Raw genomic sequence first — 26,499 nt, 5'->3', positions numbered from 1 at the left:
AGCACGTCAGGGGGGTCGTTTTCCACCTCTTTAACTCCCAACGTCTCCCAGGAGGTCGGTAGAGGGAAGAAACCCCCACAGACACCTGGTCCAACACAATTTACCTCCCCGTATCCTGGGCTGTCCCTGCCATCCTGGGGAGGGTTTTACCTCAGGGTTGCCTTGTCCAGTGACAGGACAAGGGGCAGCGGGTGCAAACTGGAGCACAGGAGGTTCCATGTAAACATGAGGAGAGACTTCTTTCCTGTGAGGGTGACAGAGCCCTGGGACAGGCTGCCCAGAGAGGTTGTGGAGTCTCCTCTGGAGACATTCACAACCCGCCTGGACATGTTCCTGTGTGATGTGCTCTAGGTGACCCTGCTCTGGCAGGGGGGTTGGACTAGATGATCTTTCGAGGTCCCTTCCAACCCCTCAGATTCCGTGAAGCCCCTCATGCCGTACCGCAGGCTGCCCCCGGCAGGGAGGAAGGAAGGAAGGAAGGCATCCCAGCCCCACGGCCGGCCCAGAGAGCGCAGCACGAAGCCGCCGGTCCCGCCGGGGCGGGGCCCTGACGAGAGGCCGCTCCCCACACGGGACGGGCCGGCCCGGCTGGCGCGGCTCCTGCCGCTTTAACCGCCCGCCGTGGGCGGGGGCCGGGCGCAGTGCGCATGAGTTCGGGGACAGCCCGCCCGGCACAGCCCGCGCCCGGCCGGACACCTGCCGTCCTTCCTCGGGGTGCGTTCCCCTGCATCGCCCTGCCTTCCCCCGCTCCTGCCGGGTAGAGGTGCGGCTTGCTCCTCGCAGCCGGTGAGTGCAGCCTCCCCTCGGAGGGCTCCCCTCGCCCTGCCGCCGCCTGAGGGGATCTTCGCTTCACCCCTGCTCCGGTCCTCGCTCCTCGGGAGCCTCCGGGTCGAGGGGAGCCGCTGGCCCGGGGCGCTGAGCTGCGGCCGCTCCTCGCTCCGTCTTCCCTCCGCGGCCCCACCGGGGAGAGGCGGCCGCGCCTTTGTCAGCCCTCGCTAGGAACGCTTCGGTATTGGTCTTACTACTCGCGAACGGGTGTTTAATATTTCTTCTTCCTCCCTTCCTTCTCACGCCGCTGGGCTGGGCTTCCCGGAGCAGCGGTCGGGACGGCGGCTCCTCGGGTTCCCGCCGGGTTTGGGCGGTGAGAGGAGCAGAAAAACTACCAGCCGGCTGCTCCCCTGCTGCCTGCGGAGCTTGGTTTGCCAGCGTCGAGCTGTCCTAAGGAGTATTTTATTTATTATTATCCCCCCCCCCCCGCCCCCCTCTTGGGTTTCTTGTTATTCCTCATCACATCCTGTCCAAAAACAACCCGCGTTTGCCAGTTGGCAACTTGAAAGGAAAGGAAAAAGAGAGCGAAGGGAAGGCTCGGTCCCCGAGCGTTGTTCAGCTTTGGACGTCTGGTGGCGAAGGGTGATGGGGAAGGAGCTGCCTTGCTCGGTGTTTTCTGGCTGTCCGCAATTTATTGTTACCAGTGGAAAAGCTGTTGGCTCAGACAGAGCGGGTTTTTAGCTCAAAATACTTCTCCCCCCCACCCCCCGCCAGGTGCCTTTTCTGTCTGGAGCTGGTCAGCGTGAGGTGGCTGGTGCTGCTTAAGGAGCGCAGTCTTGGGTCGTTCAGGCAAGGTTTGGGAAGTGTAAAGGAAACCACAGCCTTAAAAAACGCTCTCGGGATTTCCAGTAATCCAGGATCTCAGGGGCTTGCTTCCTGAAGAGTTCTTGTTTTAGCGTGGCACCGAGAGGAGGCAGCTGGAAGTGGAGCTGTGTTGTGCTTGGTCCTGTGCAGGACTGGATTCCTGTGGGAACGAGCATGCAGGTGCAATAGGAGAGAAGTTTTAGAGGGAGGTTACCTGTCTTTCTAAACATTTTGCAAGGATTTTAAACTATACCAGGTATCAGAAACACAGGTAACAACTATTTCCCTTCCTTTCATGAAGGGCACAGAGGGAAAGACTTCTTTCCAAACCCTAAAGCATTGAGTCTTAGTTTTAAAAGCTTTTGCAATTTCTGGCTTAGGTTAATAAAAAAAAAATGTTACTTTAAGACTCTTCTACAGATTCTTGGCTAATGCAGCATTGCAGATGGGCTTCCTTGTGCAGGTAACTACTATGAAGAATAATGATTGTGGCTTTTCTCCTTCCTTTGCTGCAATTACTCCTGTACAAGGGGGAGCTGGTGCTTAAACAGTAAAAGGAAAAAAAGAGTGTTGTTCACTTGGGTCTCCAAGAAATGTAGATACTAATTATTTCTCAGGAACGGAACAGATTTTTCCAGCTGTGTTTTATTAAGGATTTGTTGGGTTTTTTTTACAATGGAGAGTGAATGAATAAAATGAAGTTTTATGACTAGAAATACAAGCAGTGCCTAACATTGGGAAGAAAGAGGGAGATTGTATATCTTGTGCCTCTCTATTTTGTCAATAGTAAATCTCTTGTCCTCCTGTTGGTTGTAGCTGCTTTTTGTCTGCATGCCTCTGAGAGAAATATTAACCAAGAATGTTGGCAGGGGGGCTTGCTTGTTGGATATAGTAACTGGAACAACTTAACTCCTGAGCAGTTGACAAGTCACAGGCTGTCTGACCTTCTAAAATACTGGAGCATGAAAATAAATGAACATGTGAATGTGGCTTTCAAAGCCAGCCAACCAGGCTGTGTCAAATACTGTTATCAAGTCCTCCTGCCTTTTTTTAATTAAAAAATAAAAGCAAGGAATTTTAATTTCCAGTGTCGCTAACTGCCTAAAGATATTCTTTTCAATAGAGTGTGTATTGATTATCCCTGTACCAAGGGAAGTCCAGGGCAAGACTGTGCTTCTCTGTTTTGCTAGTGCTGTTTGCAGCTCTGTTTGCCTTGGGCAGGCAGACCTTTATGTACTTACTTAGGAATGAAATGTGCATTAAATTAGCTGCTTTTTAAACTAAACATCTTTGCTTTGTGCTTCAGATGTATTCTGCCCTCCTCCCTATACCAGCACAACAGTCACAAAAAGAAACATAGGAAAGGAACCTAAAATTAGCTGTGAGGCACACGGGGGCTGACAATTATCTCGCTGTCTTAAATGCTTTGTAAAACAGGATTTGGTTCCCCTTTGCTATGACTGTAGCAGTAGTTACATAATGAAACCTTAAACCCCAGTGATGCTACGCCTGCAACAAGGCAGAAGTTGACTAATTGTGGAGGAGTCTGTGCCTGAAATCGTTTATGTACATTTCATGTTACTGAAGTGTTGGCTGTGTTAGATAGCACCACCTTGATATTAACGGGAGAGATTTAAAAAGAGTAACTAGAAAATAATTGGGTACTTGCCTTGTTGAAATTTGTGTAAGGATGTTTGAAGTCAGAGCAGACGTCAGCCATCACCTGAAGGTGTTCAAAGCTCTGTATAATACTGGACTAGGCAGCTCTGGGTATCATATGTAGCTTTCCCACTGAGCAGATACCAGTCATCAGATCTCTGCAGAGTACCAGTGAGGTCCTTATTATCCTTGGGTAAGACATTAATCTAAAGAAAAGTCACTACCTGTCATTGGCTGTAGTTTTATTTTTAGTTGGGGCAGGAAGGGATTCTGTCACTGTAAATGCGTGGGAAATGTGAGCACCTCAGGGATCTTCCTCTGGTGATTTAATCCACAGTGTTGGATGTGAACCTTTGCCACTAGCCTTCACTGTTGGCTGCAGGATTCACCTGGAGCTGCTGATGTAGTGAACTGGGAACAGAATTTACTTGCTGGGGATGACACAAAGACCCATGAGAATATGCTTCACAGTTTTTTTTCCTGGATAAATTTTATCTTGAAAGTGGACCAATGTGCTTAACATCATCAAATCCTCCATTGGCCATTCCACTGTGTTTTAAGAGAAGCAGCATTTCCCAAATGCTGCAGAAAGGATGATGAGATAATGGCAGGCTTTTGCAAAAGGTTTCGTCTTGTGCTTGTCCTCAGTAAGCAACTGAATTTTCTGAAGTATAGGGTCTCAAAAACCTAAAAAGGCCTGTTTCTGAAAATCCAGAAAGACCAGTTAAGAATGAAGCACAGTATCAAACCCTCTTTTTCTGGTATCTCGAGGCTTGGATTAACATAGTCAAAGGTGTGACCTTAAGTATTGTTTCAGAGCAAAGCATGATTTGGAGAATTCAGTATATTAATGGGATTATTACTTGCCTGAGGAAAATGTTGGTTTGTCATTGTTTTCCTTCTTTTTAAGTGGTTGCTACATTTAATTTCAAATCCAATTCAGCAAACCATTTGAGGTGTGTGATGAAATACCCTAGTGAAGTCAGCTGGATTTCAGTTTTACTGAGTTGGTGCCTTGCCCGTCTAGTTCTTTTAAAAACTTATGTACACAGGATTAATTATTTCACTGTTGGCAGCTCTTGTAAATTCTAGTGTGAGCTGTATGAATGACATTCAGTGTGTTTCCTGAGGCTCTAACTTCCAGATTTAGAGGACTGAGAGAATCTTTGTTTTTAGTTTTAAAACTAATGGATTTTGTAGCTCTCTAGCATGTAGAGGAAAGTTTGAATTGTCACAAATGCACCACAGAAATCATAAAGTTTAAAACAAAATATTGGGGTTACTTGCAATAAATTCCCTTGAATTCTGGAAGTCCTGCATGTTTGTTAGCAATCTAATTATTTTGGTTGTAGCCGCATGTCTGTCCTGGGCTGCTGTGATACCATGAGAGCACCCCAGGTTCCCACATTGCTAAACATTGTTCAGACTTACTTGGCACTCATTCTGAAAAGCTCAATCAGAATTTATATGCAGTGAAGTGTCTGTGGAAGTGCTATTGGCCTGGCTCTTGTGTAGAGGACCATGCTGTCATAGACTGGGGGGGTAGGGTGTAATTTTTTTTAATGGTCAGCGTTCCTGTTTGGCTGGCTGTACTGTGGTGACAGTCCCTCTCTAAAGAAGGGCAGGAACATTTCCTGGTTACTGGATGTTAAATAACCATGACTGTTTTGGGCAGAGAAGATTTTTCATGAGCAGATAAGGAGTGTGCATCAAACTAAAATGTGTGAGCACATTATCGTAAGCATCTGCAGTTGTGCTGTGGAGAAGAAAAGTCACAATTCAGCTGTGTTGGACAGTTTAGTTTCATTCTTAAACATCAAGCCTTTTCAGTTGTTACTCAGTTTTATTTTTTTCTTTCTGTAAGAACAGTTTATAAATTTACTGTCTGATTCTGGGTTTTTTATGTGCTCAAACCAGTATCTCTTCAGCCATCCCATTACCTCCCAGATATCAACGTGCCTGTGAGGTTTGTCCCTTGTAGGCAGTACTGTCACTTAGCCTACTCCTCTACCAGAAAGCTTAAATCTTACTGTGTATCACAAGGGTGGGGCATGGGTTGCCTCTAAAGCTCAAGGACTTGCTCTGCGCTTCATATACTGAAGGAGGTAAGAAGAATTCAGTTGCTGATAGCTCTGTTGACAAGGAAGAAATATGTCCACCACACTGGATCAGTTAGTTCAGAGGTGTCTGTAGCAGCAGAGGCTCAGTGAAGAAGACATGGGCCAGATGGTTTTGTTTAGCTGTGATCTGGCACAGCAGGTTCGAAGGTATGTTGCAGGAGCAGTTAATACAAGGACAAATTCACCAGGTTATTAGACACAAATATCTGGCCTCTTTTGGGAAGTCCTGTGGTCTCCTGACCATGACATGCAGGAATCTGAATTAATTTGTACTTTCTGCTTACCTTGTTTAAATACTCTTCCTTCATCTGTTTCGTCTTCCTTCAACAGCATCTGCTGCTGCCAGAGGATGATGGAGATACAGGCCTCTAGGCTGGCCCTGCACTGTCATTTTTATAAAACCTGTCTCACAGTAGCACTTCAGATGATCTCAGAGTACTTTGAGATGTTTTTTCCAGATGCTTAACTCTCCAAACACAAACACTGCCGTGGAGTGCAAGACAACTGAGGATGTGCACAGAGCTCAGTGTGTGCATTGACACGTCTGTATGCAGCTGACAGATTAAACACACCTTGAAGTTCACTGGCCAGTTCTTGTCTTTCAGTTGTATCACTGAGAAATAGCTGTTTAAGAAGAAACTGTGTGTGATGCTCAGAGTGCAGTTCCAGGCTTAGAAATGTAGCTTAATGTTTTATGCAGAGAGCATTCTAGAAATTGTATTTATAGTGAAGAGAGGGAGAGGTTTATATTGTGCCCTTTTAAAAACATACGATAACTTTCTGAAAATTGTCAACTCTACTTACCTTAAATATATCATGCAGTAAATGGGGTGATGCTGTCTGTTCACTGGCTTTCTGCTCCTGGCTTATGTTGACTTTTAGCCTCTAAATGTCTTCCATTTTCATGGGATTGATCTTTTTGCCTATTAAGCTAGTCTTCAAACAGGATTTTTAATGAAAAAAAATTTCTCAGTCTCCTGCTACTACAGAAACAGTCCCTTGTAAATGCTAATATTGAACTTCAGTGGAGAAGTAATCTTAGTGAGCAAAACCATAAAAAAACCCTTTTAAAAAGGACAGACCTCACCTTATCTTTGATGGCAATTTAATAGAGTCTGAATTATCTGCCTATGTCAAAGCAAAATTAAATCTTTGGAGGTAAAATTCAATGTTAACTCCAGAATATTTCAATTTCCAGCTACTACCCTCTGACAAGCATGCATGATATCTGAATTGTATTGTTTTAAATATCTCATGACAGGTAGCTCTAGTGTAACCAAGGAGTTATTATTTCAGCTGCCCTACGATGCCTTTTTGGTTTAATATTTGGTATCTTCTCTCTAAATAGTACTGTTATTTTCACACTTCTGCACTCTTGTATCATGGTCTGATTTTTTTTTTTATTAATCCCTAATGGTAGAGGCACACATCTCTTAATCCCAGCAAAAAAAAAAACAAACCAACAACACACTAAAATGCATTGAATAAACCAAGCAACGAATCCTGTTGTGAGCAACTTTCATATTTAATACATCTCTGAAGGTCAGGAGAAACAGCCACCTCTCCTGCTGCTGCTCTTGCTTTCTCTGAGGATGGTTACCTTATTTTTGAATTTTACTTGTTACCTAGGCAATCCCACTGAGACAGGCAGTGGGGTCTTCTTGAAATTCAGTAGATTGGCTATTTCTATCTTAAAATCTGCACTATTTTACTTAACAGAGGGGGGGCACAGAAAGTGTGAAGGGACTTCTGTGTTAGCCATGGTTAAGTGGGGAATTCAGCTGCAAAGCGGTACCAGGCAATCTCACATCAGCTCTAACTGCACTAGGCACTGTACAAATATGTAGGAGTTTCCCCTTAAAGCATAAAAACCACAATGAAGTGGAGAATAAATAATGTAGATGTATGGATTATGGTCTTATTGACGTGCATCACTGGAGTGTTGAAGTGAAAGGTAAGAGGGAAAAAGAACTTCTTCACCCCATTTCTGCAGGCTCAGAGGCTATTATACAGCTTTCCTGAAATGAGTAAAACCTCCAAAGAAGCCACAGTTCACAACACAGAAGCAGAACAGTAATGCTTGCCACTTGATCTTGTTTGGGTGGCTGTCTTAACCAGTTGCAGTCACTGCCTTTATTCACTGTTCAGGATATGGTGAAACATCTGAGATTGAGCTCCAAAATGAGTAACAGGAGCTTGCTGGAAGCAGAATTATTTGTTGTTATTTAGAACTTGTGGCTTTAATATTAATTATTACTGCATCTGGGTGTTCCTGCTGTTCTGGATGTAGATAGCCCTCTACAAAGCTTAGAATAGGTTATGCTATGGTTTTCCTATTGGAGAAAGGAGAACAGTACTCTTAAGCACTTTCTTCTCCCTCAAAGTTTTGGTCCATTAATTGGTTTAGTGGTAGTTTGGATTAATATTTTCATTTGATTACTCTTTAAATGTGGCTCTTGTCTATAATATCTGTTGTAATCTGGAGCTATGACCTCTAATGATATAGTCTATAAAATGTTCACAAACAGTTCTGAGTATAAAAACTTGGAGAGAGAGTTGGGGCTGTTCAGCCTGGAGAAGAGAAGGCTCTGGGGAGACCTTACAGCACCTTCCATTACTGAGAAAGGGAAGATTTAGGTTAGATATTAGGAAGAAATACTTCACTATAAGGGTGGTAAGGAACTGGAATGGGTTGCCCAGGGAGGTTGTTGATGCCCCATCCCTGGAGGCTTTTAAGGCCAGGTTGGATGAGGTTTTGTGCAATCTGGTCTTGCGGTAGGGTTCCCTGCTCATGGCAGGGGGGTTGGAACTTCATGATCTTTGAGGTCCCTTCTAACCTTAATAATTGTATGATAATTCTGGAAATCTCGTAGTTGTCTCTAATACATCACTGAGGGACTGAACAAACATGGCACTTGTGCTAGATGGAGCTGCTGTTGCATGGTATGTTCTAACTTAGTCTGCCCTTTTCCTTCTTTTTGGTTTGAGCTGGGGTAGGTGGCAGCCACAGGTCTAGAAGCTGCTGCAGTGCTCTCATGTCTGCCTGTCCTGCAATTCTGAAAACCACGACCAAGAGCAAATTTCTACCTCTGTGCCATTACTTAAAGACCATTATCCTGAGGACTGTATCTGTTTATAGCAAATGTTATTAATAGAAGAAAGGAAGAATGTTCTTTTTTTATATGTAAGCAAGGTTAAATCTTAATTGTTAGACTGAATGTGGATAAGAAAGTCCATCAGATGCTTCTGTTGTGGCAATTCAGGGCTCTGTTTATGTGGATTGTGCTTCCAAGACTTGCTGGACAGCAAGCAGCCTAGGTACATTGTGTGGGAGCCTTCCCACAGGACACATGTTGGTGCTACTGCATAGATGAGGGAGTGTTCATACCCACCTCTGGTAATGTCATAGCCCTCTCCTGGGAGGAAACGATCAGCAGGATGGAATTGTTGCTCAGTATTGGCAGATTTTATCTCACTGCTATGAAGCACTAATCAGCTTACCAGGAGGCTCTGGTTTCTCAGCCCTCAGCTGACAGGGGTAGGGAGGAAGGAGGAGTAATCCAATTGAATTGGAAATGCAGACTTGACTTTACTTCTTGTGTCGCCTCTTGAACCATAATAAAGAGAGAAGCACTTGGGAAGCAGGACCATCTCATTTCATTTGCACAGTGTCAGGGTAATGGTATCCACTTCCCAGCTGGTTGCATGTAACGTGGTACCTCAGAACCAAGTGCTTTGAGGAATACATCACTGCTGTTTCCTGGTCACAGGCAGGGTGAAAGGGTGGACTGTTGAAGAGCAAGGCAATTTATTTTTGTGAAGGATATCTTGACACTGGAGAGAGAGAGAGATGAGCTAGTTTTTATTTTTTTTCCCCTCTCTGTGTTTGTGCTGTTAGTGCAAGGAGGTGACTTCTGTCTTTGTGACACTTGGAGAACAAAGGAAGAAATTCTGCCAGAGTGTCTTGGGAGATGACGACAATTCGGAGAACTATTACAAAACTGACCACTTAGGATAGCTTTAAAACTGGGGTCTTTTGCTCCAGTAAGTGCTGGGGCGTATGTCTGTTCCAGTGAGCATCTTCCTAATGTACAAGCACTGTTTCTTCATGGCTGAGTGACATAAAAGCTCTGTAAGCTTTAAAATGCAATTTTGCTATGTAACGTGATGGTGCAAAAATGGCACTAAGTTCTATTCATGGGTCTTTCACCAGAAATAGTTGGCATAGAGCTGCTTCAGTAACACGAGTTAACTGCAGCAGTGTTGAGAAATGAACAGGGTTCTGTTTCCCTCATGTGAGCCAATAGAGCTTTTATGTAAAAGCTGGATGAAGATGTTTGAACTGGGTCAGCTGGTATCAGCCAGTGGGATTTTATTACTGTTAATGATGTGTCATAATGGAAAAAAACTGAATCTGTAGGACAGGTGTGTGTGCAGGGTCCATGTTTGCAAATGTAAACATCTGCTTTGGAAGCACATGATGTGGGTGGGGTACAGGACCTTGCTATGTAAGATTTTTAAAGTCACCTTTTAGAATAAGACCAATTTTTTTAAGAGGTGCCTATAGGTTGTAAAAGTGTTCCAGATCATAAAGATATGTCCTTCATTACCTTGTATGTGATCTTTTTTTGGCTATGTATTTTCCACTCTTTTTAAAGTATTTTAAAGGCCAGATTTAAATCTAACACATTATTCTCTGTTTTCAGAAATGAATAAAGCTAGCAGCCCTACATAATATGTTGATGGCATTCTGCACTTCATCGGGACTGATAAATCAAGAGAGTGTGATGCCTAGAAATCTCCTCTCAGATTCTCCTGAAATGGCATCTGAAGTCTCTCCAAAGCACACACTTGGGAGCATGGAGAGGGACAGCAGTGTGGAGAATCCTGGCAGCCAAGCTAGGTGCAGGAATGTTGCCTTGGTAAGTGTTTAATGAGCATTATGCTTAGTGATACAAGTTGCATTAGTAGTTTTGTTCACATCTCAGTTTTGTTTTTGGTTTTTTTTGTAAGTGTTGATGTTTGCCATTTCTAGTCCTAAATGATTGCTTGTGATCTTGGTTGTTAACAAACTAAAAGGCCAGAAGGAACTGCTCTAATTGGGTACAAACTGCTTATTATTCTGGTCTGATTGTCTCTGAGAGGTTGGAGAATGCTTCCCTCTGGCTGTTCCTCCCAGAGAATCAGGGATGCAGTAAGGAGCACATGATGCTGGGCAGCTCAGTGTAACCACCTGCATGTGGTGCACAGTTCAGTGGGCATCTCTGCCTTCACTTTCCTGAGTAGCTTCTGTAGGAACTTCAGGGTAGCGTTGGTTCCGTACACTGTTTCTTGCTTCAGGTCCTTGTTGACACCACTGAATGAAGGTCTTAGCTTATTCCACCTTCATAGAATTAGGTGAGTAACGAATATGTCACCATAAACAAAGTTGTACTCACATCAGTGAGTATGTGTGTGGCCATTTAAATGGTATGTGAGTAATTGAGGGAGTAGGATGCACTGTGGCATTTTCCAATTAGCAGGATGATTCAGGCAGTGATCTCAACAGTACTGTTTGTACTGTGACAGGCTAAGCCTAGAAAGCAGGTATGGTTCTTTGCACATTTTTTTTTATCTTCACAACCATTTCATAAGCATCTGTTTTTAATTGCAGAGAGCACTCCAGTAGACCTGCTTTCTCTAAATGGGATTCTACATCTCTGCTTTGCCTTAAATGTAGAGTTAGGCTTTCCGTATCTTTCCCTCTGCCCTCCCTGCTAGCTACCTTTAGTGAAGTAGTTTGTGGCTGTGAAAGAGTAAGTGATGAAAAATAATAAGTTGACTAGTTGATACTTGTGTTTATACTTCAGGTATGCTCACTGTTTTGGCTACTCTGTGAGCTTTTTGGCAACGGAGGTAATTCCAAAGATATTCCTTCTTGGTTGTTTCTAATGAAAATACAACTCTAATATTCTGCTGTATCCTTAAGGCAGCTTTTGTTGCTGGTTGAAACACATAAGTATTACTGAATTTAGCACCTTAACTGTTTGTGATCTGCTCTAGAGCAGAAGGGAGGTTGAGAGAATAGCCAAGTACACCACTTGGACTCGTATTTAAAGTACGTTGCTTATTGTATGGGAACTGATTGGATCTTTGAGAATTAGTGGGAGCTGCAGTTTGTTAAGGAATTGCAACTTAATTTTATGCAGAATTACAAGTTATTTTTATGCACTGCTCTGACTGCAGTTGTCCAGGTTATCAAGCTAGTAGCCAATCATGTTTACATGGGTGTTATTCTTAGCTGCAGTAGCAGGTGTGAAGACTGTCATTTGAAAAAATCGGTATTGAATAACAAGGCTATCTATGAATCAGTATGTTTGTATTGTCCTTTCCTGAGTCTGCTGTGTCAGAAAATGATAGAGATTCCCTTACTCTAACTAGATCTTACCATGTGATAACCCATGACGATGCATCAGCTAGATTTGGAATCCCTTCCTACTCTGTAATGCAGTAATTTATAGATGGAGCAAAAGTTGGCTGCAGGTTTAGGTGATTCCCATCAGACCTGTGCCTCAGTAAAATCGTTTTCTGAAGCCTTTAGCTTGTCTTGTTTGAGTTTGTGCATGAAGAAAGTGAAGCATGTATTGACAAGCTTAATTCTGGTGCCCCAAATCCCCTTCCATGACTCTTCTTTCAGCAGTGTAGTAGGGAGCATGTCTAATAAGGCTGACAGCTAGAATGTATGGAATAATAGGTTGGGGGGTGGAAACTCTTCAATAAAAGCATAGTTTCAGTTCCTGTTAGTTTGAGAGGGGATCTGTGCTGAACTCAATATGAAGGAAATTCTGGCAATTGTAATTGAGTAAATAGGACTAAAGTCTTTAGTGCTGCTGAGATCTTCCCTTTTTGTGATCTGATGTCAGAAAACAGCATTGCTCCACAGACTGACACCTTTTGTCTGTTCAGCACTGAAACATGCTTTAGAAATCCTCAGGATAACAAGCAGTATTCTTTAAATATTTATTTTTCTGTATCCTTGTATAATTGTGGATTAAAAGTGTGATTTTTACAGCCCAATAAGCATCAGGGGATTCTTAAGAGGAAAAGCTAGTTGCTGGAACACCCTCCTAGAGATCTTAACTTCTTGCTTCAGTAGTTTTGCTATAAAGGTTTAGAAGATGCAGAAGTTTTCATGGCCAAATGAGAGGGTGGGGGTAGAGGACTTTGGGTAGACAAGTAATTTTTTATTAGACCAATTCTGAGAAAGGAAAGGAAGAAAGGGACAACTTTTCAGGCACACCAGACCACCTTAGCTCTGAAACAGACTTACTTGCCTCTTCATTTATTGCTTTTCTGGATCTGTTCAACTAAAAGCACAACAAGGCAGGTCAGGGTTGACTGAATTAGTTGGTGTTTTTTTTAATGGCCTTGCAAATCAAACAACTGTAGCAGTGTTTTTATGATAGGCCTGTACTGCTGCAGGTTTCTTCCTACTCAGTTACAAAAAAGAGTCTCTTATGCTTCTTGGTGTCAAACTACATTACTCACTAAATATAACCTTTGTATTGCATCTGTGGAATTCAAACAAACCTTGGGATGTGATAATAGAGACAAACACTTGGGCTGGCTGGAGCCTGGGCTGGCTGCTTGGAGCTGGTTGGGCTGTTGGCTGCTCTCACATCCCACGTGTCTGCACTGGCACTACTTGCTGTGGAGCTGGGTGTGGGTTTAGGTATGACTAGGAGATGGACAGGAATTGTCATGTGCCGAAAAGAACTTAACATTCTGTGTGTGAGATTCTTGCCAGGCAGCTGTTACCTGTTTAATTTTGTCAGATTTCTCAGCTTCTTCTTACCTACACCCAGTGGTGCTTTTAGCTAATCTTTGCTAATGGCAGTCCTTAAAGCCAAATCTATTTTGTCAAGTGGAAAGGAAGGTGCTGGTGTCCTTTCTTGACTGTAGTAGAATTTTCCATATAAATGACAGATGTTCTAGTCTGGATTTATGCTGTCAAACTTATCACAGCAGCTGAAGATGCCTAGAGCTTACGTTTAGATGGGAGGAATGTTTCCCTTGATATTTTCATCTCACACCATCCCCTAAAGCTTTTTCCTCTCTATCTTATAGCCATAAAAGTTCTTACATATGAGGACATGAATTTGCACATGTATTCTGGTTTCTTTTCAATGAAGGTGGTATCCGTATGTATGCTTGGCAAAAGGAAAGGACAGGTGTAACCTCTCAATACATGGAATCAGTTTCTCTATCCAGGGGGGTGGGTAAACAAGAATGTTCTGTTCTGCTTGGCAGTTCTGACTTCCAAAACCCATTCTTGAATGACACACTCCCTTATACAAGGTGTATTGATATATCGTTGCAGCATTTAAGGATACTTAATTTGGAGATAAAACAAAGTCTTAGTTGTTTTTTTTTAATTGTAGAATCATTGAATGGTCAAGGTTGGAAGGGACCTTAAAGATTATAAGGTTCCAACCTCCCTGCTATGAGCAGGGATGCCTCCCACGAGACCAGGTTGCACAAAGTCTCATCCAACTTCGCCTTGAGCACCTCCAGGGAGGGGACATCAACAGCCTCCCTGGGCATCCTATTCCAGTTCCAATTCCTGAAGCAATTTGACTCGTTCCATTGGCCAAATAGGCTCAAATCAACTTCTTAAAGCAAATCCTTTTCCAGTGCTTCACTCTGGTAATTGTGCTGTGCATTTGTTCTCAGCCATGAGTAACTGCTTGAGTTTCTAGGTGTGAATAACATGATAGGACAATAGTATCACCTATGAAAATCATACTGGGAGGTGCTGGTTGTACCTAAAGTGAGCTGTGCTACTTGGAACTGTGCTAGTAATAAGCTGTGTCAGTGCCTTGGATCTGTTGATATGACTTCAGTTCTGTATCTTCTGCCCCTGAGCATGTCTTAATGAGTGATAGGTTTGAGGGATGGTGAGTTCTTGATACTCTCAATGGATCATGCTGTGTTGTCTTTTTTTTTTTTTGGTTGATTTTTTTTGGGGGGGGGATTTATTTTTTGCCTTTGTTCCAGGCAGAACCTCAGTTAATGCCATGGTTCATCACTACTCTCTTTGGGGAAGTAGTGTCCTTCAGAATTTGGTCAGGAGACTTTTTTTCTTTTGGTCACTAATCAAATAGCTTAAATTGGCAGATAGCCATGACTATAGAAAGATGTCTTGCTTATTCTGTTTAACAGGCTTCCTCTGTGGCTCTTAACAAGGCTACCCATCACTGAAGATAGTTGGTCACTAGCAGACACCTTGTATAGTACAGGTGACATTCTGAACATTAGTTACATAAAGAAGAAGTATCTTGTGAGTGGTCTGAGCTGGCTCAGTATCTTGCTTCACACATTGAGCCATTTAAGTCAGGGTTGACCTGGTTATTTTGTAGTTATGATGTTTCTTGGAGCCTAAAAATGAGGTGCTATAACCTTTATCCTTTTTGGATAAGTACGGGGAATTCAAATGTGACATACATGATGTTCTAAGTGCACTGAGTCACTATGTTTTTGCCCCAACCTGAGGGAAAAAAAGTTTGTGGGATTCAACTATGGTTTTAGGAGTTACTGGAGAAGGACAGATTGTGTGTCTGTTAGCCCACTGCCACCTTCTTTCTCACATTTTGAGTGTACAGAGTCTTGTGATGCTGACCTGCACTTCGGATACATTCAAGGAAAAGTCCTAAGACAGACTCCTTTCATAAAATTAAGATGTTTTCCCTCCTTGATGCTGATACTCTGCAGGCTTTACTGTACTACAGGGTCTTTCACCATTTCCAAGTACTTTGTCAAATAACAATACACCACCAAATGAGAAGAATTTTTAAGACTGATAATTTCTGTAGATACAGTTGGGTTTGGGCAGGTGGAAGCCATTCCCTACAGCGTGTGGAGGGAGCTATGTTGTGCTTCATCCACTCCAAATTGATATTAGCAGCACTTGGAAGCAGCATGCCTTAGAAAAATAAAGTCATTGTCCCTACTAGCAGGGCAAGAAGTAGAGAGGAAGAGGGGCTTAAGGACTGCTTGCTTTGCGCCAGGAGTATAAGAACTAAGGTAGGGAGCCTGACTTCTAGCAAGGAATGACCTTGTAAATTGTGCCTTGAAAATCTATGCACTGCATCATTGTGCTTCAAAGCAGGATCTGGTAGATGAAGATTATTGCAGCAGGTGAGCAGCTCTACAAGCATTGCTGAACTTCTAGAGCTTTTTCTTTGTAGTCCACTACTGTGTTTTTCAAGGAATACTTTGGATTAGAGTTCCTAAACTATGACAGTTTTAACTTGTCTCACCTTCAGTGCACAATGGTCAGTATTTTATGTATTAAAATAGATTCAAAGCTATGTCTGCCTACTACCTGTTCTTCCCTGTTCTAAAAACACAGTGTGGTCCTTTCTTCTCACCTTCCTGTGCAGGTAAGCTCACAGCACTCCTTGCTTTGTTCTGGACCACATCTGGCTTGGCTGCATCCTTTCCAAAGTTCAGTGCATGAATCTGAACTGTGTTCTGAATGAAGATGTGCTGTTACTTCATCACCCTGGTTAACAAATCCCAGAATGACATTTGCATCCCTGACCAGCATTCTTTCTTCTTCATGGCACTTAAACTGACTTGCAATTCCTTTTGTCTTGTGTTGCCACTTACCCATTGTTCATCACTCCGTGTTCTTGTGTCTTTCAACTGAATTTCATCTTGTGGACTACCAGCACATTTATGTAGGTCAGGAAGGTCTCATTCTGTCCTACCTGGTTCTTGCAGCCACATCTTCAAGCATACGGGCATCAACAAATACCAAGTTAATTTTCTACTGCTGATAGTGAAGTATCAGATACTAGAGATGTAAGATACATTTCTTCAGGACTTGTCTTGTTTTGTGATTCAATTTTTGAAGCATTGTGATACTTCTCAAAAATAAGTTCTCCCCATCCCCCAGTTACATGGGTATCTCGGAATCTAGGAATAGTTTCCTTAATCTAGGAATACTTTCCTTATTCATCTGAGTGTACTTTTTTGGGGACCACATAATAAAGCCTTCAAATCAAGGCTTATCGCATCCTGTGTGTATGCCTGTTGGCCAGGTGGGTAACCCTCTTGTGAGAAACAGACATTGCTGTGAAATTACTTGATTTTTACAAAAGAGTTGTCTAGTGGCTTTTGCTTCCAATGTCTCCCAGTTTTTCTCAGTGTTGTTCCAACATAGCAATTAATGGTAAGAAGACATTATAAGCTGATCAGCATAACTTTGATAACCAAAAAGATGCCTTCAGAGTTGAAGCAGATCTTGCATTGCTTTAGCTTGCTGTTTTATAAGTAGGCTAGAAGTAATTTAACCAGTTTATTACCTCAGTTAATGTAGTTTAGTCCTAAAATTCTTCCAGATCATTTGTTTCCTCACTTGTGATCTATTGATTATATGCTTTGTTATTATGAAGCACACAGGTACCATTTTCTTAATAAACGGAAGAAAACAGCATTCAATATTACAGTCTTCACCAAATGAAATGGTATTATCAAAATCATCAGATAGTGGGTTGTAAAGGAAGTACTTTTTGACACAGCACACAATTAAACTCTGAAACTCATTGCCACAGAATGCTGTGAATGCCAGTCATTTAAATGGGCTTAAACAATAAGATGAATTCATGCTAGAAAAGCTCATTAAGGGCTATTAAGTAAACAGATGCAGATGCAACTTAAGTATTGCTGCAGCCTGGAAAGATGTAGGGAAGAAAAACATAAATCCATCCAGTGTACATCAATGCTTTTGCCCCCCAACCCTGTTTCCCTGCCCTGTGCAGGGGGCTGAAGGTGGGTTACTAAGCTAAATGGCCTTTTTGCTCTGGTCCTGTCTGGTAACTCTTGTTACCTCTAAGCCGCTTGGTGACCCTGCATTGCTGAAGTTGGAAGCATCTCTTCTGTTTCCCTTTTCTGTAAACACAATCAGAGGTAGTTACCTTTTTCTTCTGTGCTGGAGCTTTCGTACCTGTTCTTGTGCTGTTTCTGCATGTAGGGCTTGCTTTTCCCCCCTTTCTTTTTACAAGTAGAACTGCCTGCCTTATTGTTAGCAGGCTGAGGATGGGCTGCTCCCTTCATGTTTTTTGAGAAGCATTTTATCACTTCTCCCATGGAGCTTTGCCTCTTTGGTACTGTCAAGTGCTGGATGATGAATCAGTTGATTCTGCTGTTCTGGTATTTTGCTAATTGAAATGTAACTGTTGGACATGGGTAGTATAATTTGGTTCTCTATAAGTTTTCAGAAGAATTATTATTTTTAATGTGTTTGGCTTTTTTTTTTTTTTTTTTTAAACCACTGCAGATGTCTTGGGATTTTCCTCTGCTGTTCTGTTTCTGTCAAAGCTGTACTGGTCTTAGGGGTTCTACATCTGGATGTGATGTTAAGACTGACTTCAGATGCGTGTGAAAAATTGTGGGCCTCTGATGTTAAGTCACTGGACTTCTGGACAGGTGGTGAAGGGATCTTTTCTATGAAATGGTTTCTGTTCTTATTTTCTTTTCTGTTTTTTTATGTTTCTAGTTTCCCTTTCTCTCGTTTACACTAAAGACAGACATAACAGACTCTTTCCTGTTTGGCATAAGCAGGAAATGTTTGGCTGCATAGGGATCTAAAATATTAATGCCAGCTGAGCATACTCAGCTGTTTCAGCTGTTTGTATCCCAAATTTCTTCTGTCCAAGCAGTCTTTTTAATCCTCAGCTAATGCACAGTTTTCAAGTTTCAAATTTAGGCTGTCTTTTGACAGTAGCTTTAAAGTCAGTAGGGTTAGGTATATTTGAGATTTAGTTCTGAAAGGTGTGTTTGTGAAATAAGAGTAGGCAATTGGTGGAAAGTATGAGGAAAATAACTCAAGTAGCTGAAAAGACTCTGCTTTGACTGTTAAGAAACCCAGATTCTTCAAGGAGAAAGAAGACCTGGAAAACCAGCCCAAAAAGAATATTAACTGTTCCAACATTTGAAATATGTGGAAAATGAACTAATAACAAATAGACACAGTAACCTTAGTTAAAACTGGCACCAGCTGACTACAACAAAATTCCTCCCATCTTCCTGAAAGCTTTATTACAAGTTACACAAGTGGCCATTTTATAATACATCACAGTTCTCAGACCAGTGGTAAGACAAGTCACTGCTTGCTTTACATCTGAGCTCCTTTGGTTTGACTAACTCTAGGAGGTTTATTTTCATTGTGCTTGTGTGTCTAAAAATGGGACTATTTCCTTGTCTTTCAAAATGAAACATGCTTTGCCTGAGGGAGTTTCTAGGCAGGCTGGATGCCTAGTGTCTCAGTATGGTGACCTGCCATAATGCTGCCTTTTTTCTAGAGCTGCTAGCTTTTTGTGTTGGTTTGGGTTTTTTCCCTATTTTTTTTTTCCCCTTCCTCTCCCCACCCCCAAGGAAATGTGGTATTTGTCTTCTTGAAGGAAAACTGCATGAAGAAAGAAGTCAAAGTGCTAACTGAGATGAGTTTGGCCTTTCAGACCTAGGTATGCCATTTAGGCCAAATGTATTTGCAAAGGAATGATTTATCACTTCAGATCCTTCACCTAAATGGAAACTACTCATCTCGGCAGGATCTGTGAGAGATGGTCAATTCAGGCAATTTCAGACCAGCCCCCCTGCGTATCTTAACTGTCATGGAGAAGTGCTCAGTCTTGCAGCACAAAAAAGGATGGAAGGAAGAGCTTCTGAAAGTCTTTTGCTTCAATTCACCTGCTGTTTTCCTCAGCTCTTGATCAAATGAGTTAAACTCATGTGGGAGTTGTTCTTTTAAATGAACCAAGTGTGGGGCAGTCATCTCTGTACTGTACCATGCTCTGGATCTGCTGCCACCATGAACCTCTTAAACACAACCCTCTTTTTTTTTCTCTTGCCTGCGGAAGTCTGGCTCTTGCAATGAGCTCACCCACAACAAAAGCTCCTTGGAGTTCTGTTCAGCTCCAGCAAGGACCTTCCTAACAACGGCTCCTTTCCTGTCATTCTCTCGCCTACGAGACATAGCAGCTGTATGAGTATTTGGGTGGGGAAGGAAGGAGATTGCAACATCCATTAAGGAAAAAAAAGAAAAAGGCTTGTCTGTCTCTCACTTTTCAAGTGCAGCTGGAAAACTTTCCTTGGCCTTTGAAAACTGAGTTCTGCCATGTAGTGGGTGCAGGCTGTGGAGTCCAACAGCCTTTGAAGTTAGTGCTTTAAATAGGCAATTGCAAATGGGATCCAAATTTAAGCTTTTGAAGCAGTTTTGCTGCAAGTTGGAATAAGTTACTTATTCTGATAGTGCACTGTGGATGCCTCACCTCTGCATTTGTCTCCCAGACATCAAGCCATATTCACTGTGATGGCAATGAATCTGAATCTCCAGAATGGAGTTGTAGAATGAACATCTTGTTGCAACCAACTTTGTATTTCCCTGTGAGACTTCAGTTCTCTTTTTTTTTTTTAATGGAGGAGCTGTGCCAGCTGTGACTGCAGACTGCTGTGTTCATATGATTGCAGCCATAGATACAAACCTGTCCTCAAGTGTCTGAACTAAGAATGGCCGAGAGGCTGTGTGTCTGTCTTCTGTATTTCATTCATCTATTTACAGGGAAAATGTACTGCTGGCTACACAGGAGAAGGCAACTAAGAGCCCTAAAGCATTTATTTTTCTCATCTGTAGTGTTTTGACTGCTAGGAGACTTAACTCCTGCTCGGTATGCAGAACTTAATAGTTCTTAATCTGTAGGCATTGGAGATAAAAACGTTGTTTGCACAAGGAGTTAACAGGTAGAGCTGCACACAGTTTTTTTCTGTTCTAATCTGAGGTAAGATGATCTGAACAGGCATGGTGAGTTTGAAGCAAGTTGTGCTGCCCTAGCAAGAATATGTCTGTCTCTTGGATATTTGCACTGCGTACCTTTTTGTATTGACCTAAAGTCCCCTGATTCTCCATTGAGAAGTAGCCTTCTTACCTGGATGCACAATCAGATGTCCTTGGAGAACTGAAAAATAGGGATGAGAAAGGAAATTGTCTTGTGTTGCTTTGCTGCTGTCTTCTTGTTACTAATGGGAAAGTTTCCAGTAAATGCCTGGACAGAGAGAAGTTCAATCCAGAAAAGGGAAAACCTCACTTACTTTTCAACAATACGTAGTTAGATTCCAGATCTTACCCAGGTCTCTTGAGAAATGTTTTTCCTGTATCCATTGTCTTAATGTAGTGCCTTTCCTAATCATTCTTTGTCATCTCCAAGGTTCTGGAAGAGTGAGTGTTTCCAGGGTGTAGGTGGAAGGAAAAGAGTTTGCGCATTGCTGCTTTGCTTCTCATAGTGATACTGCGTTAATCAAGAGTTGTGACTCATAGAAAATGAAGACTGGATAATTCAAGTGATTATTTATCACTTCTGTGGTCTACAGGATTGTTTCCTGCTGGAGAAAATAGCCTGAGGCACTCACTTTACTGCTAGGGAACACATCTTCATATTTATTCTGAATTTTTCCTTTCAGTAACTCAAAGCTAAAATATTTAGAAATCTTTAGAAACCTTCTCCCTTCTTGTTAATACTTCTTTGTGATCTACCACGTGACCCTGCATAACTCAGAGGTTGCAGTGGTAGAGCCAGCTTTCAGCTCCAGCTCTGCCTCTAGAAGCCAAGTCCCACATTGGTCTAGAGCAAAAAGAGAATCAACCCATTTTTGTGACTGTCCTGAGTGCAGCTTTTCACTCCCATGCTGCTCTTAAGCCTCATCCCTAGACCTGACACAACAACTGAAACCACTTACTCCAGTTTGGAGCCTGAAGAATCTATCTTAACCCTTGTAAAGGCACATGGGGGTGGTGTTTGTTTTGTTGTTGTTTGTTTTTTTAAAAAGTCTGCTTTTATGATATTTTAGCAATTTGTTCTGTCCAACTGAAATGAACACTTTTATGTGCACTAAAGTTAGGTGCTTCAAAGCTTTAAAAGATTAAAAATAACAGTTGCTGTTCTTGAGGCAAAACTAATGCCCTGCAAACCCCTGTTTGTTTTGGGTTTTTTATCTGTTGCTTTGTAGTGGCCAAATGCCTTTTTGGGAAGGAATGAAAACAGCAAGCAGGAGATGCTTCTGATGTGACTGCTGCCTTTTTCATCCTGTCACTTTAGACCTTGGAAGAGGGGTGGTTTGCTGTCAGTGTACTTGCCTGTACTCACCTTTCTGGCTCTTTTCTTTTTTCCCTGTAGGATGATGAGAGTCTAAAATACTTAACTCACGAAGAGCAGGATGTTCTCATGTTCTTTGAGGAAACCATAGATGCCTTAGAAGATGACTTGGAGGAGCCAGTCCTACGTGACAGTGGCATCCACTGTCAGTCTCCAAGGTCAACAGAAGAAAATGTGTCCAGTCACTCAGAGACTGAAGATATCATTGACTTGGTACAGTCAACACCAGAAGGCAGCGACCATGAGGGCCCACCTAGCAGAGGTGCAGAACCAGGTAGTAGTATTTCTTTAAAGTGTGGTTTTCCCTTTGACCCAGCCCTGACATACTCCAGGGCTCAACAGAAACAGCAAAACAAATTCTGTACCTTCCTTTGTGTGTCAAGATGAATCAGTTACACATCAGGAGCTCTAAGGACCATGATTTAATTTTACTTGAGTTCTGAAATTCTTGCTGCTACTGTAACTTCTTTTCCTCGTGAAGGTCATGCATGTGATTAAGTTGTTGGGCTGCTACCTTGGTTCCCTACCCGGTGGTGTTCATCAGTGTGTTCATGCTCTGCTTCTCTCTAAGACCGTAAGACTTTCTCTGAGGGTTTTAAGATAGCAAATTGTTTTTAGTGATAGTTTTTGTGGTACTGAAAGCCACATGAATCCTATTAATTAGTTTGTGACGAGAGTGTGCAGTGTGTTGTTTTCTTTGTGCTGCAGAGTTGGCTCTCTCTGGTTTTGGAGAATGTATTTATCAGCTAGTACATACAGTGGGATGTAATGTGTCCTGTCCTGGCAAGAATTGCAAAACTGTGATAGAAGAAGCAGCTAGTGAAACACAGGAAAGCTAACGTGCAGCTTGTGAATGGTGGAAAGAGGGCTTCTAGTGAACACATTGTAAATGTGGGGGTTTGAACTGTAGCATCACCTACACGGTGCCATTGCTAGGAGTTCAGTTATAGTTTCTTCTGGCAGTGTGGGCTGAGTTTGAGTTGGAATGTTTGGGGAAGGGGAGTACTGATGCTTGCTAATCAGAGATGAAGGAAAGCCTTGTTTTCTGCTCTTTGTGAAGACCTAGTAACAATATTGCTGCTTTTTCTTTTCAGTGTCGGATGTTACCTGGAGACCTGAGAGCCCTAAGCCAGCTGTACCTGCTGACCTTCCCCCACACCCTCCTGTACCACCACCATCAGTGTCTGAGACGCCTCCTCTTCCTCCTCCACCCCCTCCTCCAGTGCAGCATCCAAAATTGCTTCGCTCTGTCCCCACCCCGCTCATCATGGCCCAGAAGATGTCTGAGCAGCAGCTGGAGAGCAGAGCGCGCTTCCCCAGTGCCCTGAAGGAAGGGAATTCCGACAGGAAGAAAACCCCAGTAGCCAATGGGGATCATTTTGCTGGTCCAAAGCACCCTCCTGCACCCGCACCCAAACTGCACCGGTTCCCAAGCAACATCAACATAACAAATGTCAGTGGCAAAGAATTCAGTGAGACCATTTCAAAAGCAGCAGTTAACGTCCAGGAGCGGAGAGCCCAGGTGCTGGCCAACATCAATGGAGGAGCTTTTCTGGCAGCTGAGCTGGAGGAGAAGCTGCAGAAAAATGATTTCTTGTCACGGAACAGAAGTTCTTCCTTAAGGGATCTCTCCTCTGAGCAAACACGATACGAGGCCCTGACAAAGCTTGGCCTAGTTAAGGGAAAGCCAGCTCAGGACCAAGTGGACCATGCCCCAAGCACTCAGCAGGTTGATGTGCAGCCCAAACAGGCAGATGCTGTTCCCAATGGATATCAAAACATCCACGACATTTTAAAAAGTGAGCCCAGCCCTTTCCTTCCTATGGGCAAAACTGTAACAATCAAACCAGAGGTAGCTCCTGCTGCTAACAAGGTCAGCAGCACGCAGCAGAACACGGCAAAAAGTTTTAATGATAATAATAAACAACCTAGTCTAAGCCTGGATTTGAGGAGGAGATCAGGTTCACTGCCTAGACCTTCAGGATTTCGATCCCAAGGGATAACAGTAAAGTTTTCTGGCCGTGGCTCAACAGAAGAAGCTAGGAGAGAGGCCCTTCGGAAACTGGGACTACTGAAAGAGACTGCTTGATTTGGTTAGGAATGTTTTGGCAATGGGGGGGAAGTCTTGGTATGGCTTTGTGCTAGATTAGTCCCAACAGGATTGGGATCAAACAGATTGGAAGAAGGAGGGGGAAGTTCTCTGCCTCAAGCAAGCTAAGGAAGGTGGTAGATACTCTGGAATGACCACTCGTGCTTATCCTGATAGGATACATGTACAGCAGTGGGTTTCAGCTCTCCTTCCTACAGAGATACTCATCTGTTGCTCTTTTGTGACTAAGAGGAATTTTATTTAAATAGTGCTGAACTGTAGCAGACAGCATCTCATGAATGAAGTGAACAGTGCAGTATTGTTGTACATAGCAAACTGGTTGGCAAAGCTTCCTTTTGCTCTTTCTGAAGCCAAAACCGAGCTCCATTTTTCTTGCCCACAGGTGTATGTGTCTGTGTCTGTTGGTGGGAGCTAAAGATGTTATCAAAACTGAAATTTCTGAATAGTGTGACACACTTCCATGACTTCTTGTTGTCTGTATTATCTGGCTTGGCTTTGTTCCCTACCAGTGGTGGAGTCTTCTGCCCCCTTGCTCTGCCCACTCTCTACTCAAGGCTGCACAGAGGGTGGTTTCTGTTTTGACCTTCTTGACTGAGCATCCCAAGCTTTGAGTGGGTGACTGCATCACTCTGCTGCTTCACTTGAAGTCCTGCCTTTCTTCCCTGCCACCTGCTTCTTGGTCACGCTCCAGCAGCCTGCGTGTGCAGCACAGGGCACCAGACAAGCCTGGAGGATACGCACCATGCGCCGGTTTTCGCACTGACAGCCAAAGAGTCTCCCAGACAATCTGTGACCCCACCTGTTCTGCACCAGTGATGATCTTACAGCAGAGAAGCCATAGGAACAAGTTAACTTTGTACCAAATGCAGGAACCTTATATCCAAAGTCTTACCTTTTATGTTAGGGTTCCCATAAAGAAACTGTTACTTCTTGACCAACAGCTATAACAACACTGACTAGTTGTAAGTTCTGTTACTTCTAAAAACTGTCATTTGCTTTCCCTGTAGTTTGACAGCCCAAATAACCCTCTGTTCACGGCCTTATTTGGTTCTGCCCTGCCAATGCATAACAGAAGTTACAGCCAAAATGCTTGCAGGCTAAGTGGAGTTACAGGAGAGCTGGATGTGAGAGCACATTGCTCCTGAATGGCCCAAGTTGGCGTGTTTTGCCTTTGTTCAATGGACGTGCTTTTAAAGTTGGCCCCAAAATATGTTTGTGTGCTGGTATGATTTTTTTTTTAATATGGCAAAGCTGCTCTTCCACATTCAAAGTCCCTTCCCTTTTTGTACACCTGAAAACATGCAGAATAGCCATTTTAAAATCAAATGCCAAACTCCAGACCCTCTAAATTTCTTGTTGTTCCTGCATGTTTTAAGTTCTCTGTGTCTTTGGTTCTTTTCTAAAGGGAAAAACCTCACTGATTCTCTGCACTTTCTAAAGCCTCAAGCAACCCTCTCTTTTTCCCAAGAAGCTGAGTTAATAAACTTGGAGAAGAGGTGGGGAGTGGCTATAATAGAAACTGACACACCCTTCAGAGGAGCTCTAACATAACTGTGATAAACAAGTTTGTAGTTCTTGTGATAAAAGTATTTCAAACGTGCTGAGCTGTAGTTGTAAATGAAGCTGTTGTGAAGGAAGAATCTTTGCGTCGTTCTCAACCTGCCTCATAAGTTAATTTGTTGTTGTCTTTTGGATTATTTTTAAATTATCTGCTTGCTGCTTAAATTTTTAATTGGGTTGTTATGGTATCTGGCTGGTTCTGTTATGTAGTTTATTCTTTTCAGCCTTTTCACTGGGTAAGTGATCATGTTGCTCGTTGTGACAGGCATACTATACATAAGCAATCAGTAATTAAAATATGTGATCATTCCTCAGCCTGGCAAAGCACTTAGGCATGCATAACCAAATGTGAGAAGTGTTGCTGAAACAAAAAAGGCTGCTTGTCTGCTGCAAGTAAAGCACATACTGTGTTGCTGGGCTCTGAATCTGTAGTCCTAAATCAGAAAGACAAGGAAGCACATAAAATACATCCAAGCACCTGCTTCAGTGCAGCCTGGAATGGAGTCCTACATGTGGACAGTGCATCATAATTTATTAACATAACCTGCTAAGTAAATTTAAATGTTTCATGACCTTTGTGCTTTTAAATCCTGTTGAAGCAAATTCTATGTTATAAATGTGAAGTGCAACCGAAGTAATCTTCACATCTAACCATTTCTTGCCAGGTCTTTGAGTTGTTTACAGCTGAGAGTCCATGCTAAGCAAACAGGGGGAAAAAAAACAACCCAACACTTAATTATTTTGTTGAAATTCAGTCCTGCTCAATAACTCTGTAACATAACCCTACTAAAAAAATAAATTAGATGTTCAATGTCTAAAGTATAAATTTTACAGTATGTTGAATTAGCTGGATCATATTCTTTCATCCTTTGTGCAGGGCTACATCCTCAGCTGGTGGGAAATGAGAGTTAGATCTTCATTAAATAACCCAGTTTCTGCCCAGTGAGGACATGGAATGAGGCATTCATTGTGGCCCTTCATTGTAGCAAATATCCTACTGGTAAATTCTTCTCTGTGCCTAAAACTGTAGTAAGTAAAGCCATGTACTAAATGAAGTTAAGAGTCTAGCTGCTAATAACCTGTATATAAATTTAGCTCTATTTTGTGTATCTTGTTTTTTGTGTATATGTTGCTGTGATTTTAATTCCCTCATCCTTGTGTTAGAGGTATCTGTCTTGCACAAATCTGAAAAATCATCTATTAAACTGGGATAAAACAAATGAAA

The 26,499-nt window shown here is 42.6% G+C and overlaps 1 protein-coding gene across 3 annotated transcripts; it reads left to right on the top strand.

Annotated features, from left to right (window-relative positions):
- The first annotated feature begins 659 nt into the window (after positions 1-659).
- On the top strand, positions 660-26,499 carry PROSER2 (proline and serine rich 2). Of its 3 annotated transcripts, none has more exons than XM_051642236.1 (4): positions 660-786; positions 10,118-10,333; positions 21,626-21,878; positions 22,699-26,499. In XM_051642236.1, exons 2-4 carry the CDS (start codon positions 10,148-10,150, stop codon positions 23,691-23,693), a joined length of 1,434 nt encoding a protein of 477 aa, XP_051498196.1. In that variant the 5' UTR covers positions 660-786; positions 10,118-10,147; the 3' UTR covers positions 23,694-26,499. The 3 variants fall into 3 exon arrangements, with proteins under 3 accessions (XP_051498196.1, XP_051498177.1, XP_051498186.1); XM_051642217.1 differs by having other exon boundaries at positions 21,626-21,881; XM_051642226.1 differs by lacking the exon at positions 660-786 and adding an exon at positions 980-1,009 and having other exon boundaries at positions 21,626-21,881.

This window comes from Apus apus, chromosome 1 (assembly GCF_020740795.1).
Source record: "Apus apus isolate bApuApu2 chromosome 1, bApuApu2.pri.cur, whole genome shotgun sequence".
NCBI lineage: Eukaryota > Metazoa > Chordata > Aves > Apodiformes > Apodidae > Apus > Apus apus.
The sequence above is the reverse complement of the archived record's forward strand: the minus strand, read 5'-3'. Positions and strand labels throughout refer to the sequence as shown.